This window comes from Dryobates pubescens, chromosome 2 (genome assembly GCF_014839835.1).
Source record: "Dryobates pubescens isolate bDryPub1 chromosome 2, bDryPub1.pri, whole genome shotgun sequence".
Lineage (NCBI taxonomy): Eukaryota > Metazoa > Chordata > Aves > Piciformes > Picidae > Dryobates > Dryobates pubescens.
Window position 1 is genome coordinate 41,234,394 of NC_071613.1, and position 23,167 is coordinate 41,257,560.

General features: G+C 40.0%; 1 protein-coding gene across 1 annotated transcript in view; it reads right to left on the bottom strand.

Moving 5' to 3' along the window:
* The window catches only part of CNTNAP5 (contactin associated protein family member 5), a 303,945-nt gene that overhangs the window by 120,428 nt on the left and 160,350 nt on the right, over positions 1–23,167 (bottom strand). The window contains exons 8-10 of the mRNA XM_054176017.1: positions 20,989–21,253; positions 17,913–18,062; positions 16,736–16,907 (exon numbers count right to left, since the gene is read on the bottom strand). Of these exons, the coding sequence (XP_054031992.1) occupies positions 16,736–16,907; positions 17,913–18,062; positions 20,989–21,253 (587 nt within the window). The remainder of the gene's footprint in view (positions 1–16,735; positions 16,908–17,912; positions 18,063–20,988; positions 21,254–23,167) is intronic.

Below are 23,167 nucleotides of genomic sequence, written 5' to 3' on the forward strand. Positions count from 1 at the left end.
AATAAGCACCTCTCAGATTTTCTTGTAGTCAGCACAACAGATCCTGCCTGCACCACTCTATTCTTCCTAAATAAAGAGCAAAAAAGAGAACTAGTGGAGAGAGAAAGATAAAAGGAGCACCCATTTTCAATATTAAGGCTGTCAAGATACAATTTTTTTTTGAGAACTGCTAACTCCCTAAAACTCAGCAATGCCCTAACAAGAAAATACACAAAATTTGGAAGTTTTTCTATCAAGAAAGCATTTGCCTAAATATTAGTTCAAATTAGTTTCAATTCAGCATGTTTACCTGTTTATGGGTTGCAGTTATTTCATGTAAAATTAACAAATACAATGTTGACAGGGATGACTTCATAAAGTAGGCACAGATGTTATGATGAAATGCATGGTGTTATTGTAACAGCTGATACTTTCCTTCAGTAAAATTGTGTCCTTCCACTAAGCTCAATAGATTGAGGCCATTTGCAACAATTTTGGTTCTGCTCTGCTGAGGTGTAAATCTGCAAACTTCCTTGCCAAACGTTATTTTGGTTCAAGAAATGGATACAAGGGGATACCAGACAAGCATTTCAAAGAGCAATCTGCCAGTGTTACTACACAGACAACATGCAACTCCAGAGATTTACCAAGGAAAAAACAAATGAAGGCCAGAGTATTATAAAAGAAAGTACCACAGGAGTGCATAGAATCATAGAATCATTTTGGTTGGAATAGACCTTTAAGATCATTAAGTCCAACCATTAACTTAGGATGGCAAAGTCACCACTACACCATGTCCCTCGACACATCTTTTAAAAACCCACAGGGATGGTGGTATCACTGCCACTTCCCTGGGCAGCCTATTCCAATGCTTCACAAACCTTTTGGTGAAGATTTTTTTCCTTAATATTCAACCTAAACCTCCCCTGATGCAACTTGAAGCCATTTCCTCTTGTCCTACCATTTGTTACATGGAAGAAGAGACTCACTCCCATGTCACTACAACCTCCTTTCAGATAGTTGCAGAGAGTGATATGGTCTCACACTACCCTGCTTTTCTTCAGGCTATACAACCCCAGTTCACTCAGCCACTCTTCTTGAGACTTGTGCTCCCCCTTTTCTTTTCTCCAGGATTTCTGTTTGTGGCAAACTAGTGGACTAGTCTCTTGAACTAAAAAGAACTACCAGAGGAAGGAGACAGAGTGAGTATAAACAATACTGAGACAAGTTAACATGCAAAAAAGTTAACAGACCAGACCTCTGGCTTTCCTCAGCACACAATTCCCTTGATCATCATCACACTTCTCAGCTTCTCTCTTCTATTGCAAATTTAGAAAACTGAACATTGGCTTTTTAAAAAGTGTTGTAACATACTTTATTTGCTTGGTTTTTAAAGCCATCTACATTTTCTTCCCTAAATTTATTATGTCATGAGAACTCATGGAGTACAAACAGAACAACAGTAATGTGAACAAAGACAACTTCTTTTCCAAGCTGGAAATCATGTACTCTATCAGAGTGAACAGATGTAAAATAAATCTAAAAGGGTAAAACAAAAAGAAAAAAGGGGGGAAAAAAGGTATTTTTTTTTGTCATTTTAGTAATTAGTCACAAAGCCAGGTTCTCCTTTCTGAGTCTGAACTTTTAAAATATATTCCATGACTTGCCACCTTCTTAGACTCGGCACTTGCATACCACTGTGAAAGCAACATGTAGAAGATCTGAACATTGATGCCAACTGCCCTTAGGCATGTGGCTAGGACAGAACTGTGGGAGGGAGGAAGTTGTGCTGCAATTGGCACAAGTGAAGGGGAAAAAGTCTGTTATCTATGCCTTAGAAAAAAGGCATTTTATTAAGGTTTGATTGCTTTGTTACAACACCTACATTTTTTTAAGAGAGGTAAATGTGCTGACAGTTTGGCTTGGCATCAGCAGAAATGATTTAATACAAATAAATCTGGAAAGGAAAAAAGGGAAGCAAATAAACCATCGTGTACAGACAGCTGTTCCATTTAGAATTCATCATTTTACAAAGCAAAAGCAGAAAAGCCATCTGCAAAAATCAAACAAACAAAAAGGACAGGATATTATATTCTACAAGCATCCCCATACTTGGCCTTTAATTTATCATGGGTTTGCACAGCCCTTGATTTTTGACTCCAAAGTAATGCAAAGGAGGTCTGTTCAGGTCCCCCCAGAAACTCAATTCCACACTCAAGCTGGATTTCGAAAGCCATGTAAGTAACCACCTAGCAACCCTCAAACTCCCTTTTTTTTTCTCCACAGAGGTCTCATTGAGGGCAAATTCTCTTTCCAGCTCCAGTGGGAAGTCCCATCAGTCTGTATTAAAGACAAAAGCTAACTATCTCAAACCCCACATCTTTGCACATTCAGTTATAGGAAGGAGTTCACCCTACTTAAACCAGTTCTGTAGTTATCACTTAGAGAATCTACTGAATAAATTTTAAAGGACAGATCAGCACTTCTCTTAGTTATTCTGCAGTGGCATCAGGTAAATGAGATTTGAATTCAGTACTATTTCATTGCTTCATGTGAAAATAAACAAACTTATCTGGAAAAGAGTATGAACAATTTAAAACACAATCTGTCTCCAAAACAGATGCAGTGATGTGAATATAGGGAATGAATCTGAGGAACCTGTCTTTGTTTTGCACTGATTGTTTCTGCAGACCAGTGCTCCCTTCGTGGCCCTGAATCATTGTTTTCTGCAGCTTCTCTTGCATGTATGAAAAAGTCAGGGAAAACAAAACCCCTTAAAATTAAGGTAAGGCAGACAAAACAAAATCATGGCATTGTCCAAATAATCTGAGTATTCTCTTCCATTTGCATTAAAGACACACAATGGACAGAAAATTCCCTCTTCTTCAGAGGCAGATTTTTCCATTGTGACTATTTTTATAGAGACTTTACTTTGTACAAACATATTCTTATTTTACAGCTACTGCAGACCAAGCTCAACTGACAGGGCAAAGCACAAGTGAAGGCTTTCTGAATCCTGTCCTTCCACTCTAAAACCTAACGTGTATTAGGGTAGTTTTCAAGACTCACACTCCAAAATGAGCTACCTGCAATAGCTTAATTACATTAGTTAGCATGTCTAATTTGTGATGTAAGTGCATACTTTTGGGAAGGACTCAAGGGGTTCTTCAACTTGTGCAGAATATCATCCATTCATCAGTTTCTAATATGTTGGTTTTTTTTTTTTTTCCCACTGTGCATGCATCTTCACAAGGAATTAAGCCAGCAAGGTATTTTTTTTCACCTTTTCCTTCTCTCCCATGTAAAATAGTTTGGCTGTAAGATATTTGGCACCTTATATATCATTACGTCTAGTGTTTTGCTTTGGGTTTAGTACAGAGAAAGAGGTACATTCTGTAATGACAATTAGATGAAAAAGAAAGAGACTTGTCTAACAATATTCTAATTTTTGTTGCACAAAGCAAGTTGTCAGTGTTTTACAAAGTACCAACACAAGCATTAGAAAGGGAAACTTTTTGAAATCCTGTCCACAATTTCCTTAACTAAAATAGAAACTGAAAGGAGATGTGAAGCCTCAGTGTGTGTTGTGATATTTGTAAACATGTCCACTGAAGCCTGCAACAGAAAAAGGCATGAGACAAAAGGTGATGGTGAAAATAGTCACTCACAGGACTGAAGTGATCTTTTTAAGGTGATACAAAGAATCAGAAGTACATTTGGACCATCAGATCCTTTTAACTAGGCAGGATAGCCTCTCCTGTACATGGTATTTAGTGGAAAAATTACAGTATCACAGTACATTAGAGGTTGGAAGGGACCTCCAGAGATCACTGGGTCCAAACCCCCTGCCAAAGCAGGATCACCTAGGGTAGTCCACACAGAAAAAGATCCAGGTATTCTGGTATGTGAAGGTGTGCAGTTTAAATGCTTTATTTTATTTGATGATGGAGGTATAGGTGAGCAATATTCAACCATATTTCAAGCCAGAAATGTTTTATAAAGTCCAGGTGATATCCCCTCTTACATCTTCAACTGAGTTGCATCAATAAGGGTATCACAAGCAGGGATACAGATGTCATTCTCCCACTCAGTGCTGGTCAGGCCACACCTTGAGTAATATGCACAGTTTTGGTCCTCACTGTACAAAAAGGATGAGGACAGGCTGGAAAGGGTCCAGAGAAGGGCCACAAGAATGATCAAAGGACTGAAATGTCTGTCATATGAAGGAAGGTTGAGAGAACCATGTTTGTTCAATCTTGAGAACAGAAAGCTTAGGGGAGACCTCATAACGATGTACAAGTACATGAAAGGCAGCTATCATGAGGTGGGAGACTCCCTTTGTACAAAGAGTTGCATGGTAGAGACAAGGGGTAGTGGAGACAAGTTGCTACTTGGGAGATTTGGACCAGATACCAGAATTTTATTTTTTTTTCACCATTTGAACTATTAAACAGTGGAATAAACTTCCAAGGGAGGTGGTGGATTCCCTTACATAGAATACATAGAATAAGCCAGGTTGGAAGAGACCTTCAAGATCATCGCGTCCAACCCATCAACCAATCCAACCCACCTAAACAACTAACCCATGGCACCGAGCACCCCATCAAGTCTCCTCCTGAACACCTTCAATGATGGCGACTCCACCACTTCCCCCAGCAGCCCATTCCAATGGGCAATCACTCTCTCTGTATAGAACTTCTTCCTAACATCCAACCTAAACCTCCCCTGGCGCAGCCTGAGACTGTGTCCTCTTGTTCTGGTACTGGCCGCCTGGGAGAATCAGACAGTTTCAAAGTCCAGCTTGACAGGGTGCTGAGCCATCTCCTTTAAGCTATATTCTCACCCCAAAAGGTTGGACTGGATGATCCCTGAGGTCCTTTCCAACCCAGTATTCTATGAATCTATGAACTCATCCCACCACCCATTCACTAGCTACCATCCAAATTCAAATAATGTTATCTGAAAACATCTGACTCATTGCTATACAACCAAGAAGGGAAAACATAAGAGGATTTCCTGAAAACAAAAAAAAGAATCTGGACTACGAAATGATTTGCATTTCTGCAGAGAAGAAACTAAATACCAAAAATAAGAATACTAGAGAGAATGAAAAGAATAGAGGCCAAATTGTGGGTGGCAGTATGTTGTGGTGTTTTTTTGTTTTGTTTTGTTTTGGTGGGTCTTTTATAATACTTTCTGTAATTCACTGCAGGTATTATGTGGGAGTGAGTGTAATATTAAGTGTTTGCTTTTTCAATCCCAGCGTGGGATTGTAATAAATAAAATTAAAGCTCACTGGGCATAATTAGCCAGGACATTTTCTTGTTTGCATGGCCAACTTCGGGGGGGGGGAGGGGGGAGGGGGAAGGAAAAAAAATCAAAAAAGAAGTTTGGCTTCTGCTGCAGGGCATCCATTAAATCTTAGAGGAGATTTGGGAAATGCAGAAAAGAGACTGCTTTCATCAGATTTATCCTAACACCCTTCACCTGCAATAGTAATTAATTTCCCAAAGGCCCATTTTGACAGTACAACACATGAAGCGATGTTAAGCTCAGTGCTAAAAGAAAAGAAGGAAGAAGTCAAAAAATATTATTTCTTACAAGTAAAAATTAATAGTAAAATCTAATGGAATCTACAAAGGAAATAGGCATAAAGCAGGATTTTAAAGGTCAGCTCTATTTAGCAAGAAAAAAGAACACTTTAAGCTAATTTAGTTAGAAAATGTTATAAAGAATATTCATAGATAAAACATTGATAGGGACAAAAATATAGAGACTAAGTACATGATCTGTGCTCTCTAACTTCAGTAGTACTGGGAAATAAACCCATGAATCAACTCAGTATGCTACTCCCTAATGAGGTAAACTCTTATTGCCAATCCCACTGCTGTAATTCTTATGTATACCACATCCTGCCCCCTCCAATTGTATTTGCTAGAAGAACTGGAATACAGATAAATGAGGACGGCAATATCAGTGTGTGCTTCTGTCTGCCCACTGATGCTACAGAAATGAAACACTGCTAAGTTTCATAAGAAAATATCCATCCAGGTTTGTGTTCCTCATTGCAGATCTCTGGAATTCTCAGGATGTCCTGCAAGATGTGCCATCTGACCATCTGCCAAGGTGGATTCAACATGAAACCATTTTTTTTGCTTCTCCAGGTCACTTAAGAAAACTGAAGTTTCCACTGCTGTCCTGGAGAAGTACTGTTAGTATTTGCTATAGCAAGGGCAGAGTGTCAGCCAAATAAAAATAGGACAACTCAGTCAGTGCTTCATCAGTGCAAAATCAACAGGAACTGCAGCAATCAGATGAAAGTACCCTAGCAGTTGCAGACAGGAAGAGCAATGCATTCATTTATCCATGCCTTCATGCAAATCTGAGCTGAAAGGAAAGCAGGCTCTGACTACCCTCATAGTTAATTTATGAATAATGACAGGTTCAACACATAAATGGTCTTCTTAATCCAAAGACTACCTAGTCTCATATACTCAAGTACAAATGGTGTACTTGACCTCTTTCCAGGTCAGCTTTGCTACCAAAAAGTCTAGGGTTTCAAGCTATTTCAAGAACAGCAAAGTCATGAAATTTCAGGCTCCTTAATAGAGTTTTCTCTGTCACTGTCCAGTTTAAATACCACATCCTTTGTGACAGGGTATGAGGAGTTCAAAGTATTAATGTAACCAATGCCATCATTAAAAATGTGACTCAAAGGGATGCAACACATCACAGAATGTGCCTCAAAAAGTCTGGTGGAAGCTACCATTTGTCTATCACCGTCCTGAAGGGCAAAGGAGACACATGACAGGTGTCAAGTCAGAGGAGAAGGAGGCCGGTTTTCCCCTTTAAACAGCCATTTGGCTCAACCTATACCAATTGCCATGATTCCTAAACACTTCTCTTTACGGAATTTGGAGGAGCTGCTAGAGGAAACCACACCAGATCTTGCCTCTTCACGTACACATATAGTGCCAGAGTTCCTGGAAATGGAATTTTCTTTTCTGTGACTAATGCTTGCTAAATAATCTGTCCCATTGCAGGCAAGAAGTGAATGAGATGAATCAATCCATGCCTACATGCTTCTGGCAACACCACAGCCCTTGGTGCTGTATTCAAAGGGATCCATCTGCTGTAAGAGCAGACAGCCTTGCTAAGCCCAAAGGGAGCATCCGTGTCATATGATGAAGGGTTGGAAATCACAGTGTTTCTGGACTGAGGTTTAATGATTTTCTGGCACATTTTCATAATATCCATGGCAACTCTTGAGCTGCAATATCTCTTGAGCCCACATTCCTGCATCTATTCTCTTAACAGAATGCCAACCACAGCAAACGACCAACTCAGCTTCAGGACTGAAGCTACTATTTCTCATCCCAAAATCTGGCATTCTAACCAATTGCTGAATGGGAAATCCCAGAGCTTCTTGACAGTGTGGCCAAATTCTCAGCATCTGCATATTTGTTTTCCTACCCATTTAATTTATTTTTAAATGAGAGGCTTCCTGAATTTCCCCCAGGCTATGCTTTCCATTGTTTGCCCACACACAGACAAACCCACACTCTCACTATTCCACTGCCACGTAGGAAGAGAAAATGCAGTGCAGAAAGTGTAAGAACTTGGCAAAATACACAATCAGATGGCAATGTATTTTGAGATTAGCACAGCTATGACAAAACATATTTTGGTTTTGAACAACAGAGATACAAAGAATTGTCCACAATGAAAAGATTTTTGTTTTAAATGGTAAGAAACTTGGGTTTTCTAGCCCTAAAGTTATAACATCCCTTCAGACTTCAGATCCACAATGCCTCTCCAATTTCCTTATTTTGACAGAGTCACAGCAAAGATGCAGATGAAATAAGTTTAAGAGTACCCCGTTGAACAATTTGCCAGTTTCCAGCAATCTGTGGTTTATGGATTCATGTATGCCTCACTGGCTTTTCCCTTTATATTTGACCTCTATCTACAGCATCTAACAACATCCAATTTGATGCTGTGTAAGATTTGAATTTATGATAATCAGCAAATTCTTGTTTATTATTCACTGACTCATAGTCACAACTCCACACAGAACAACCTCTGAGCAGCCCAGAGACAACATACATCTTGGAAAGGACTGGGTAGGTTGAAGTCTGTGAATACATCTAACTAGATCTGCATTTCATCATTCAGCAACTGAAATATAGATTGTGAAGGCACCAATATACAGTTGTTAGCTTGATTTACTATGGGAAAGATGTCTCCATAGTTAACCAGTGCCTCAACACCTGCTTCTCCTACCAGCTTGAAAACTTCCAATCTTCATTTTGGCTACATTAGAAAATGGAACAGACAACTAAACTCCAAGAAGTCACAAGATCGTGTGAAAACAGAGAGCCAAGGGAGAACAGAGAGAAGGAAATCATGTTACTGTTCATCAAAGAAAAAAGCACAGCCTAAGATGAACCATCTTTCTAGGCATCATGGAATCTGCAAGAAAAAAAAAAATCCAAGAAAAAAAATGAGGCAATCACAGAGCTTCCTCCTGCTGCTGCAAAAGTGAATCACCCATTTTTAGAAGCAAAAAGCAAATCAGGGAAGTGATAAACAAGTAATAGTATTGCTCCTTCTCCTCCATTTCCTTACTCTGCAAAACTTAACATATACATATCAAGTTCAAAAAAAAATAAAAAGAAAGAAAAAAGCCACAAAACCACATCTTTGGGTTACATGGTTTCCACTCCCCACCACAGTACTGCCTCAGAGTGTGTGGGAACTCTATGTATCAAACAAGCTTTCTCACAGGTGGGAGAAATCCTGAACTGCATTCCTGAAAGATTTCCATGGTTTTGATATCTTTTGTTATTTGGGTTTTGCTGTTTTGTTTTGGGATTTTATTCATCAGGTTTGGGGTGGGGTGTTTTTGTTTGTTTGATTGGTGTTTGGGTTTTTGTTTGTTTGTTTTGGTTGGTTGGGGTTTGTTTTGTTTTGTTTCCTTAAGCAGTGTTATTATTGATGACACTTCAGAACCCCTAAAGCAAGAACAAGACACATCTGTTCCAGCTGGAGGAGAAGCCTGACCAAATGCAACAGAATTGCACAGAGCTGGAGGGAATTTGGAAGATCACATAGTCCATGCTCACACCCCAAGGCAGGATCATCCATACCTGTTTGTTATTTCTCGCAGACTCATCTAACCTATTCTTAAAGCCTTCCAGTGACAGGAACTTGACAGTCTCCTCAGGCAGTCAGTGCCATGGCTGCTCTTCTATACATTCTTGTCAGGAAATACGATTACTCCCTTTTGCACTGCAGCAGCCTTTTAGCCTCTGAAGACCATCAGGCTGCCTCCCCTCAGCAATCTCTTGTGGTTAAAGAAGCAGAACTTAATCTTTCTTTACAAGGTTATGTTTTCTAGACACTTTTTTTTGTGTGTCTTTTCATACAGACAAGGCCATTCAAGAAACAGCTTAGCCTCTGAATATGCTGAATATATTTTTAGAGTTGACAGTTACCCCAAATTTCAGAATGAAGTCTGTAGATACTAAGACCTTGGTATCTTGGTATAAGTACTATGCCTCAGGGGTCATTCTCAGACTAGGAGAATGACAGCAAGTAACTGATCTGAGGTTTCTGCACATCACAGAACTGAAAAAAACCTCAGATTAGAAAATCATTACTAGCACTAGAGAAACCAGTTACTTTGGTTACAGCTCTCGAAACCCACAGGTTAGGGTTTGTCAAATTGTGAAGACATAAGACCCAACTCTCCATTCTGCTATGCACATATGCTGAGCCAGAGAAAGGAAGCATTTGCATCTCTGGAGACAGCAGCCTCTTGCCTTTCATCAGTGTTAAAAAGTCTGAAAGAAGAGCTGTGTGCCAGCCGCACTACCCAGCTGGCTGCTGCACTGGATGCAGCTGTGATTTCTTACCCTGCTGAGTGAGAGTTTCTAAAACCACATCCCTAACCCATTTCCAAGAGGAAACTCGTGGCTTTTTGCAAATACTGTAAAATACTGAGGGGAGAAATGTGTTCACACACCATTAGGAAAGAGACATCCTGTTGTATTGGTTTTGTGTTTGTTGGGCTTTTTTCCCCTCTAAACTGGATATACTTAGGAAAGTCACTCCAGCTTCTATCTGTAAAGCCCCTAAAAGTTATCTGTAAGTGAAGGACAGGGAGCCTGGCCATACACTTAAAGCTAGAAATTTAATAGAGCTCAAGAAAAGGGAATAATCCCTTCTGACTTACAGCATCTGTGGGAAGCAATTTTACTTTTTTTAATACTACTTGCCCCTTCCCCATCCTTTGACACTGCCATCCTTCATGTAGAGTATGGGCCAAAACCAGAAAGTATTATTCTGTTCTCATTGACTTTCTTACTACTCAGGTTTTCCCCTGGAAGTTTTAAGGTTTAATATGTGTACACACACACACAACCCCCACCCCTAATGGGACGATGGAGATTGGAGTCAATACAGCTGACCAATATGATCGAGTATTGTTCCTTTATTGTTCCAGTGCTGCAGGCCTATGGTGCAGGCCTATGGTGCGAGTATAGCGCAGTGAAGTAAAGCATAGAAGAAGAAGGGAAAGGAAAGGCAGAAGTGCCTAGCAAGGGAACTTCTACAACTTATATAAACTCGGAGTGCCTTGTTGGCATGACCTCATTGGTTCCCTATGAGAGACCACACATCACACTATTATAGATTATTGGTCCAACTACTAACGAGGTTTGTTGATGCAGGTGCATGTCCTGTTGTCCCAAGATAACTTTCTACGTTTATAGCTACCAGTGCCTTGTTTTAGTTACATGCTGCAAGCACAGCACTGTTTGGTACACTGCTAGCTGGCTCTGCACTTATGCTGAGCATGGCCTACCACCATGTCAGGCTCTAGGCCTGCACTGCCAGATTGCTCACACTGCTCATTGCTGGCATTGCCACACATCCCAAAGAGGATGCCTCCCTTCCTGAAAAGCACTTACAGTGCAAAACACAGGGAGTGAAGCCTGTACTGTCCCTGTAGCCCTGAACTTAATCTATATCACTCTGAACTGAAAATAAATTCAAAGTGAGTCTGCATTGATTTGTTTGGGGCTATGCCAGATGGCTTTTGGTCAGAGATGGCCAATGTAGTACATGTACTGATGCAAAAAAAATGCATGGACACATAAAGGTATTTCTTTCCCTCCTCAACAAAAATTCTCTGAATTAAATTCACTTCCAGACACCTCTGTGCTGTTATTTTTTGTTCTGTACTATGCCATAGAGGGAAATGCCAGAATTCTATAAGAAAATATATTTTCTGACTTATTAATACACCAACACCTGCAAACAACCCCTGATGTGTAGCTGCACTCCTAACCAAGCAGAAATCTTTAAAAAGCAACACTAGAGAGCAATAAAGTTAAACTCACTTCCCTTTAAATATAGAGCAGGCAGACTTCATAGCATGATGTTGTCTCATTTTGTATTTACCTTTTATTAGAATGGGGATAAATACATTGCAGGCAGCTATGACCTCTAACACTTCATAACAAGCCCACTGTAAGCACCATACTTTGCAACATCCTGAGAAAAGACAACAACTGCTGCGTTTGGACAAACACAGCAAATATGCATACTATGAATAAAAGAGAAAAAAAAAAGTTGGGTTAACAACAAGCAGTGGGGATAATGCCAAGAGTCCTGCAAATGCATTTTTACAGGAAAAACTGCTTCTTCCTACAGATTCTACTTTCTTGTTCAGAAAGGCACAGGGAACAGTTTGCAGAAATAGCATTTTCTCGAAGGAAGCCCAGCTTTGAAGAGCTTGTGGGGTGGACACAGCTGATATGAATAGAACGGGGATACCTCTCCTTGCACAGATTGTGTCACCTAGGGAAAACATGTAGTTACTATACAAGGGGAGGGCAAACCAGAGCTGACTTGATATGTCATAGCAGGAACATCAGTGATGCTGGTAGTACAGCTCAGGACTAGAAACAAGCAGTCTCTTAATAGGAGGTGGTGCTAACTAGCTTTCTTCCATCATCAGAAAGGTTCGTATTACTGTGTTTAACTCCAGACTGCACAACATCCTAATGTCCTACCAAAAGCACAAAAGCCACAAGTTTTCTATGGATTATCTGCTAATCCTAGCTCTTGCAGATACATCCTGAACTACCCACTCAGTCAGGACCAGAGCAGCTACTAGGTGGCCTCATTTGCAGGATCACTGAGGCTGCAAGACCCTTTAGAGGTCTCTAGCAAAAACCCCTCTGCTTAGAGCAGGTCAGCAGCAGGATCAGATCTATGTTGACCCTTGTGTCCCCATAAGCATCTTCACTTGGCACTGTCTCCTCAGCCACTGAATTGAAAGGCAGCAAAACTCAGTATATTTCTATGGGCATCCTCATTTTTCATGTGTACTTTCTGATAGCTCAATTAGTGACAAGGCATGTATTTCCCAAGGAGTAGTTACTGATAGATGGAAATAACAAACGCAAGGAGACAGAAGGCACTCATGCCAAGTTCATTTGAGCGCACGTATAGTTCAAATACTAGAGATGAGATATATAGGCTTAGTTCCTCAGATGGCTCCATCCTGGGGTAGGGAAGATGGGGTGTGTGTGTATAATATGCCTATACAACTAGATTTTCTGTCAAAAACATACTGCTGGCATCAGTTGTAGTCCCAGTTTGTCATTTTTCAAAACAAGGTCATTAATTCTCTTTTGAAGCATGGGCACAAGTTGCAGTGAGCTGCCTAACCACTGCTTTCAGAACCCAGGTATGAATGATCTTGGTCTACAAGCCTGTAACAAATAAATTACTTTCTAAATAGAGGTATTTTCCTCAAAAGAGTTTGGGTTTTTTTTTGCTTAGATAACTAAGACAAATGTCCCATTTACATGTTAATTAAACTACACAATTCTCACGTGTTAAAATTGCAAAAACATGTGCTTTACAGTGCACACAGCAATAAATATTATAATTAAGAAAGGGGAGATCACTTTTTCTTAGAGAAGATGCTTCTACAAGGTTTTATTACAACTTACAAAGAGGGAATAAGCAGCTGGGTATTATGCGTCTCAAACCAGACCCTAACTTTCCTATACTCCAGAGCTGCTGTGATACAGCGTGCTAGTTGGTGACTAGTTGAATTACAGTGACTGGAAGTGTCAGACATTTTGTGCAATCTGAACAACATTTGAAAACATACTCAAGGGTACACCATGCAGACTAGATACTAATGCAGTCCTTGGATGTGAATTGAAATCTCCTGTTCTCCCAAACAGAATCACAGAATCACCGAATCACCGAAATTGGAAGAAACCTCAAAGATCAAGTCCAACCTTTCACCACAGACCCCATGACTAAACCATGGCACCAACTGCCACGTCCAATCCCCTCTTGAATACCTCCAGGGATGGTGACTCCACCACCTCCCTGGGCAGCGTATTCCAATGGTCAACAACCCTCTCAGTGAAGAACTTTGGGCTTGTGCTCAAGACCTCTCACCAGCCTTGCTGCCCTTCTCTGAACATGTTCAAGTGTCTCAATATCCTTCTTAAACTGAGAAGCACAGAACTGGACACAGTACTCATGGTGTGGCCTAACCAGTGGAGAATATAGGGGAAGAATGACTAAGTCTGCCCTCCTGAAGTCCAAAGTAAGGGTTCTGTTGTTGCTCCTCCTTGTTTCCCTGCATATTGAAAACTCCACTATTTCATAATTGCTGCACCCTAGACAGCCTCTGCAATCACATCTCCCACCCACCCAATCATGTCTACTGTATAATCTAGGTAGGCCATACCTACTGTTTATGATCATAAATAGTAAGATCATATTTACTATAGATCTACTTGGATCATACAGTACAGACATATAAAGTTAGTAGTGTCCAGAGAACTGCACTGGGAGAGAGTGCTTTAATTTTCACTGGATCACTTTTAACTCCATTTACATGTGTGATTTATTCAAGGCAATGATTATATAAAGTGCCACCATTCTTATTATGTTTAAACCCTAAATAATTGCATGGCATGACCACAGAGTGATGATTGTCATCCTTCAGATACTAAAGATGAGGAAGATCACTTGCAGTTGTACCATAGATTTACACTGTAGCCTGGACTACAGTGATGATAAAGGCACTGGAGATGTCACAGTCAGGGAATGGTAGGGGCTGGAAGGAAGCCCTGGAGATTATCTTGTCCAATCCCTCTGCTAACACAGGTACACCAAGATGAGGTTGCACAGGAATGCATCCATGCACATTTTGAAAACCTCCAGAGACGGCGACTGCACAATCTGTCTAGGCAGGTTGTTCCAGTGCTCTGTCGCCCTCGAAGTAAGGAAGTTTTCCTTAAGTTCAGTTGAAATCTGTGTGCTAATTTGTACCTGTTGCCCCTTGTCCTATCACTGGCCACCACTGAAAGGAGTCCAGACCCATCCTCACCATCCTTTTGATATATTTGTAGACAATGAGAAGTTCCCCTCTCAGTTTCCATCAGATCCCATCCCCTTCTCTTTTCCAGGCTGAAGTGCCTCAGGTCTCTCAGTCTCTCCTTGTACTTGCTCCAGTCCCCTCATTATCCTTGTGGCATACCACTGGGCTTTGTCTAATAGTTTGCTGTACCTCTTGAACCAGTGCTGGACACAATACTCCATGTGTGGCCTTATAGAGGGTAGAGCAGAGGGGAAGTGGAACATCCCTTAATCTGCTGGCCACACTTATCTTCATGCGTCCCAGAATACCACTGGCCTTCTTGGCCCCAAGGGCACATTGCTGGCTCATGGTGAATTTGTTCAGAAGTGCTTCCAGGTCCTTCTCCCCAAGCTGATTTTCAGCAGGTCAACTCCTGCAGGTCAACTCCTGCAGGTCAGCCTGTATTGACGTGTGGGATTATAACACTTGCCCTTCTTGAACTTCATGAGGTTCACCTCTGCCCAACTCTCTAGCCTGTTGTGGTCCCACTCAATTGCAGCACAACCTTTGGGAGTGTCAGCCACTCCTCTCAGTTTTGCATCATCAGCAAACTTGCTGAGAGTATACTCTGTTCCTTTATCCAGCTCATTGATGAAGATGTTGAGCAAGGCTGAACCCAGTATTGATCCCTGGGGAGCAGCACTAGCCACAGGCCTCCGATAAAACCCTGCACAATTGATCACAACCCTCTGCACTCTTGTTCAACCAGTTCACCAGCCATCTCTCTGTTCACTCATCTAACCAATCTAATCCAAAGAGTACCTGAGGATGTTAAGGCAGACAGTATCAAAAGCCTTGCTGAAGTTGAGGTAGACAACATCCACTGCTCTCCTTGCATCTACCCAGCTGGTTACACCAGCATAGAAGGCTATCAGATTGGTCATTTCCCCTTCCTGAATCTATGCTGATAATCTTTTTTCCTCCACATGTTTAGAGATGACCTCCAGAATGAGCTATTCTGTCTCTGAATCATAATAGAAGAGTTATCTTCTGTTTCAAAATACAAATGTAGAAGGCACCTTAGAATGACCCACTCACACTTAAAGATCTGTTTTTCCAAGAAAACAGCAAAATGATTTTTCTTAATTCTCAAGAAAGTTTACATTTTACTGCCTTTTGATAATCAGCTGCATCTTACCAATTCCGTTTACCATTTCAGGCACACCAAGTGTGAAATTCATACAACCTTGAATTCAGGCATTGTTAAACACGGAAACAGGTTTGATTAGCAGGGACAGCATTATCTCCCTCAAAGTGAACCATCCTGAACATACAAAAGGAGCACAAAGATCTCACACAACAGGTTTTGCCCACTTTTCAAAAAATTGCAGCTCCAGCAGGCTGATCCCTCCTACAGTAATCAATAATGGAGATTGGCCTTCGGTTTCATCTAAGCAACAAGTCAGAAAAAAATTACATCAAATGCTTAAGTTCCTAGCCCACTTCCAAAATATCCTGACTACATCACTTAACTGAAGCACATGAAATTCACAGCAGTTCCATTTCTGTTTGCAGAACTTACCTAGATTTAAAAAAGCAAACAGGCAAACAAAAACACTATCAAAAAATCAGAGGCTAGCTCCATGTGCTAGCTTCAAATTACACATTCGCAGAGCTAATGTAGAAATATTTAGACACCCAAAATCCATAGGAGGCAAAGGAGAAATTATTAAATACAGTAAAAAGTAATTTTATTATTTCCTCTTCATTCCTTCTGAGAAAATCTGTGTTTCCTGTCAGGTTTCAGTTTAGGAGAGGTTCAGATCAGTATTTAAACTGAGATGTGTCTCTGGTAGATACAGGCATTCAATCACATCATCCTACTGAAAGGGCAGTATGTTGCATGAGGTGACCATACCTTGATGATAAACGTGCTATGCTAACAAGAAAAATTGCAAATGAGCTACTTAAGCAAAACCAGCTAATATATTAAGAGGGTGACATGTTCTGATGAAGCAAATAATTTTTCCTTCTCTTTGATTTCATTCTAAAACTTCAAAGAAATCCAATGTTGTTTATGCATAAAATGTAATCCTTTCACCTATCTGCAGATTGATTGAATTTGCATACTCTTATTTCCTACAAGTCAATCTGAAGAGAGCCTCATGTAATTGAAACTATTTCCCCTCCAGTTCTCCTATCTTTGTTGTGATTTCTACTTTCTATTGTAGCTCCATTATACCTAATATCTGTAATGCTGGCAGATTAGAATTTTCACTTAATATAATCAGTATTTATAAACCATGAGGATAAAAAAAAAAAAAAGAACAAATACAAGAAAGAAACAATAATTACCTGTCTTTGATGCCACACAGATCAATGTGTAAATCACTAAAATTCCCCAGGGAGCCTTGCTGAACTAAAATGAGGTCCTTGGGCTGGTTATCAATAAAGATGAGCCTCATGCAGCCTTGAAAAGCAGTAATGGGATTTAAACATTGGGAATCAGTGAAATTGTCAGGGCACCCTGTGGAAAAAAAGAGAAGTGGCTGAGAATAACATTGGAATGTTCATCTACTTCTGCTGGGATTTCCTGATGCAAGAACTTGGAAGACCCATTATTCCAGGTGTTTTCATTTCTTGTACTATGCAACCTTCTGTTCTATAAATCCTTCTGTAAAGAAGAAAACAAACAAAAGACAAGGGAAAAAAAAAAAAAAAAGCAAGCTGTGCAAATTGCAAAATCATTATGGGTTAACTTCTGCTCCTGAGGCAATGCACAGAGTGGAAGGATGAAATCCTGTGGACAACGAGCAACAAAAACGTTTGTATCTGAGTTTCCTCACCATATGGCCAGCTCTGAGATCCAAAAGTGCATCCTCACTTAAGGCTGTATCTAGAGGATTCATGGAAAACAGAGCCTCACTATGGTAAGCACTACACAGAAATATATTAGATAAAAAGACAGTTGATGTGATTCCCTTTAACTAAATTAATGTTTGCACTCTGAAAAGGAAAAAGTAGTATTTTTCAAGATTGTTCTATTTTCTAAATTTAGGTCAATCTACATTCTTTTCCGTGAGAGCACAGCACCTAAGTATCTCTGTAGTTCTGTGCATTATGTCAATTAAGCTCTGAAGTCTGAAGTCTCTGAGCCTGATCAGGACAGTGATATCTACAGGAATCTTAATATGACTAATAGTATTCAGGCCTTTTAACTAGAAAAAACACTTATGGCTAATAACCACCATGCTTTTGACACCCAGATGTAGGTACCCATTGGCTACCACTACCAGCAGTCCATTTTACAGCTGTGCTAGAAGTTCTACTTGTAATCTATCAGGGTTGACCAGTCTCTTCGATCTTCCCTCCTAAATTTATGAATTGTAGCTCAGTAGGGGGTCTAAAGTCACTTATTAGAACCTTTGCTCTTAGCTGCAAATAGAACACACCTGGGGACACCTTCAGTGGTGAACCCCAAAGTATCTGCACCATGAAAAATCCCGTCCTGCATCTGTCTGAATCAACCTACCTCCAAAATAGTATCTGTTCCCAGAGTAGATCCTTGAGACAGTGGTTGCATGGTTAGCACTGGCAGCATTGTTATCAAGTGTCAGGGTAATGCGATGTCTTCTGGCATTGATGTTAACAGAATGCCAAAGCCCATCATGGAGATTGGTGCCTGGCAAAAAAAAATATGAAATGTGAAAGAAGAGATGCACGAGACAACTGTGCTCTTCAAACCTCCTTTTGCTTCCAACTCGTGACTACGAATGTGGACTTGACACCAAAAAAAGGGAGAACAGTCAGCTGAAAATTCATTACCTCTGGAAACAAACTATCGCAGAAGAAAAGACCCAAGAAAGGGTCTTGGAGAGCATTTAAAGTAGGCTGTCTCACATTTTGTTCTAACCTACTTTGGGTAATGCAGGGACTCACTGAGCTAGCCAGACCATTCATCTTTTTGGCAGGACATTACTACCATTTTGTGGGGGTCTATGTTTATCTTCAGATTGTTGGGAAATGCTTAGAACTTACAAGAGCTCACAGAGATCTCTTGAGCTTCTGGTACTAAATATCTGCCCGAGATTAGATTCAGAGAGATGGTCATACCCTGTCTCGGACTCCATTAAGAAACCTGACCACTTTCAGTATGCACCAGTAACATATGCATTTCTTAAAACCCTTCAGCACTATGCACACAGTCTTACTGAGAGATGTATTGGAGCCTGTCTATACTGGATTTCCATATGGGTCTTGTGAGAGCTGGGATTGTTCTTCTGCCCAGGAACCTATGAAGGTACATGAAAGTATTACAGTACTGGGTATCTTCTTTCCCTTCTAGACACTTGTGCAAAGTGGAAAATAACCTCCCTGTTTCCTTATTGTGAAAATCAGTGTTACATCTCATGGCTCTTGAAATAGCACCACACAGCTACAAAGAAATTCCCCATGAAAACCAGTGAGCAAGCTTCTGAGCTCACATACATTGGTGCAGGTCAAAAGTAACCTAATTAGAGTTCAAAATGCACCTTCAGGCTGGAGTCACTAAAATAAGGCACAGACAACTAGTATTTATGTCTCTCCCTAATGGAATATTTTTCAGTAATGTAACTCTCAGGAAAAAAAAAAGCAAATGAGAACGTAGTGGCACAAAGAGGTATGAGAACAGTTCAAAACAAAATAATAATAAAAAAAAGTGGGTATTATGTGTATGGAAAGCTATTTCATTATGAATTTGAAAATGAGACAATTTTCACAGTAATGGCTGTTAATGCATGTACGATTTCCATAGAATAAGAGGCTGGTTTCCCCAGAAAAAAATGGGCATTTTTTTCCCAGCTAGAACAAGTCCATTTTTAAGTGAAATATGTTATTGAAGTTTTAAAAGATGTCAAAACAAAAGAAGCCCCATTTGGGGAAAAAAATAGGTCCATTCTTGAGCAAGCATAAGTTTATTGTGAGTATCTGACATCTGCAGAACATGGCACTTGCAATTTCTGCATACTCTCCATGAATAAGTAGGCAGTTAAGCATGATTTGGATAGTGCAAAGGCTGGGCTCAGGTTCATGATTTCAGAACTACACAAAAGCAAATACACCCAACCAAATATTGATATTGTCTCAGCTTTGTCAACAATTTAATTAGGACTGCAATAAAGGCTGGAAACTCCATTTTCAGCATTCAATTGCAGCAAGCTAAGGCTGTAGCAATCTACATGAATCAGGATAGATGCAGGGCTGCCTCATTTTCTATCATAAAGGGGAATGAAACATGCATATGGAACAGCTCTGCTTTGACAACTCTGTCAAATTTTATCTCTGTTTCTTTTAATAGACACATCTGTCCTCTTTTAGTCTGTACCGGGAATATTTGAATATTACACATTTCCAAACAGCTGCTCTTTTAGAAAATACTATTATTACTACTTAGTTCCCTCTGAGTTCCATCAGTCTATTACAGTTCTACCTTTGAAAACTGGGTATTTGAACTATACAGAAAATTAATTCCCCGGTCTCTCAGCCAGCATGGCTGCATAGCAGCAATGGATGTGCAGAGGCCCGTGGATAAGAGCATTTCTGTTTGGGATGCCAGTATGGCTTATATAGGTCACACTGGGATGGTAGGGGCATTACTCTGGTGTTGCCTCTGTTGTACAGTCTGAAATTGTTTCCCTGTTGTCTCTTGAAGCCAAAGCATAGATGTTCTGGTAGGTGTTTACAAGGAATTTCCCCTGAATTTTAAGTCAGAGATAGGCAACCCCATTTCAACCTGTTACATCCCACCAGCTGCACTGCACAAAGCAACTTGCAAACTGGCTAACACAGTGTGGGAGGAGAGGAAGCCCAGGGTCAGTCTCTCTTCTGAAGTAACATAAAGAGGAAGTGTAAAGCTATAATTGGAGGAAAGAAATCAGCTCTGAGGATGCCTTAAATTGTAATAGGAAACAGTGAAGCAGCTGAGCTTGTTCCTAGCTAGCTTCGACACAATCTGAGAAGAAGGAATAGGAAGGACTTCATGTGATCTAACTGAAAGAAGTTTAGCATGACTGTTTAAGAACACAGAGCTAATTGTCAGGTAGACTGAGACTGGAGATCTCTGGATGCCAACTTTCCATGCTTAGATCTACCTCAAATTGCACAGAGTAGTTCTGCCACTGGAAATCAAAGTAGGTGCTGGTCTCTTCTCACAGGTAATTAGTGATAAAATGAGAGGGGATGGCCTCAAGCTGCACCAGGGTAGGTTTAGGATAGATATTAGGGAAAAAAAAAAATTCACTGAAAGAATATTCAAGTATTGGAACAGGCTGCTCAGGGAGATGGTCGTGTCACCATCCCTGGCTGGGTTTAAAGGTTGTTTAGATGTAGTGTTTAGCAATATGATTTAGTGGTGAACTTGGTAGAGTACGGTTCACATTTGGACCTGGTGATCTCAAGGGTTTTTTCCAACCTTAACGATACTGTGATTCTATGATACTATGATTGTATGAAATTTAAAAAGAGAAAGGAAGATTAGCTGCTTCCTTATTTAACCATTCTTTCATCTGGTGGGGTTAGATCTTTGTATTTTAAAGGGAGGCAGGTGACAGTAAACAAAAATTATGTACCTTCGCTGATTTCCACTGGGTTCTCCGCCTCTTTCTGAATAAGTAGCATCAATCTCCCACCACGGAGGTAAACCAAGAGAGCTCCTGAATTTTCAGACAATTTGGTGAACAGAAGTAAGCCATTTTTATTCCATGTTCGAAACTGAAAGCTGACTGACAAACCATCAATTTGAGGAGTGCCGGGTAGTAGCAAATAGCTTCGACTGGTGCTGACAAAACTGATAGGAACAATTTGTGGTTCTGAGCAAGAAAAGGTCACATTCCCCTGCAAATAATAAAATAAAATGTAATCAATATGACTTTTTTTTGGTCATTTCAAAACATTCACAGTTAAATGAGCATTTATGATTTCTAATGTCCCTCAAGGATAAAATAGGTGTTATACAGATACAAATCTTGGAACTCCTTCAGCAATATAACTGTCCATTCTGGGAAAACACATCAGACTTCAAAGTTTTACTTTCACCTCAAATGTGGGGCATCAAAAATCAAACCTTAGTTCTTAGAAGGTCCCTTATCAAGACCATGCCTGGGTACAGAAGTGTTTCTTTGCTAGCCTAGACAGACCATCTCAATGTGGCCACATCTGCTCCGAGTTTCCTAGCACCTCCCATTTCAAGTTCAAGTTTAGCTTTATATCAAGAAAATCAAACTCAGTTGGATCTATGCTGACCTCAGGAACTGATATCAAAGAACAGCAAACTGCAGTGGAAAAAAACACCAAACCAACATAGAATCCTCTAATGCACAGGGGTCCTCCCAAACAGATTAGTTTTAGTCCAAACACAAGCCAAAATTTAGTCATTAATGACAGTTTTTTTGTTTGCTTGGTTGTTGTTTTTCCTCCAGTTACAATGCTAAATATCCTTAAAAGTAAAAACTCCTTCAACCACTTAACTCCTGAAGTTAATTTCCTGGGATTGTTTCAAATAATATACAGTTTTCAGTAACAGTAGTGGCTGTGTTTTCTTTTACCCAGAATGAGACAGGCCTATGCTACTCCAACTAACAAAAGGCCACTTATTAACACAAACAGCAAAAAATAATTAGCCTGTATTTATTCCAAAATTCATAAGGAAACTCAAAGAAAAGGTCACTTGAATACAGTACTTTTAGTGGGATTAAACAATAGAATTTCTGGCCTGTGCAAGATCCCACTTTTGAGGAAGTGTTTAAAATTTACATATACAGCAGGAGTGGTGAAATCCAACGTTTCAATGTGAAATTTAGTTGATTACCTCAATCATCGAGCCCTGAAATCTATGGTGCTGTTTGCCCCAAAAAGCAGTGCATTTACTCAAAGCAATCAGCAGAACCTATACCAGCACATATCACTGTAGTTTGCAGGGGAAATGACTCCACCATTTTGTTCAGCCATTGTAGGCTATCCAACAAGGCGATTCAAGCCATGCAATAAAACCTTTACAATGTGCAAAGCCTAGACACATTTAAGGAAGCCACATCTTTCAAAGTCACTCCAGGAGACTATTGCAGCTGGCTTTCTTTGAAATAGACTGCTTTGTAAAATACCAACTGGAATCTGATAAAAAACATTGGAATAAAAGGCTTTCTTCATGGTACCACTACCAGAGCTAGTATCTTGCTCTAATAGGGTAATTACAACTAACAGCACCTGATGGATGAGTAGGAAACACAGAATCCTCAGGGAATTCCTCTCTGAAATACTGAGACAGCTGATGGAACCGTTCCCTATGACTTGCCAGTGTCTGTCTTGTCTTCATTTTAAAATGGAAAACAAAGTGTCTAAAACAGACTGAGTTACTAGATGAAACACCTCTTAATAGCTAAATATCTATATCAAGCTATTTGCATATTCCCTGAAGTGCCATATGATACATACCAGATTTAACATTAATGAAAGATATCCATGGGTATTATCATATAGAATGAGTTTTGAGATACAATCCAAAACTTATCCATAGTCACCCAAACATTAGACAGGTGGGGAGTGAGATGGAAATTTACTCTCAACCTTTAAGAAGTTTCTACCACCTGCTGAGTTCTACCTGCATAAGAGATGCTACAGGCTTTTTGTTTGTTTGTTTTGGTTATTGTTACAGTTCCACTTTCACTTCTCATTGATTTTATGACTAATTACAGCAACATAAAGAAATGTGGTTAACTTTCTCTAGAGCTTTGGAAAGGTTTAGATGTTTAA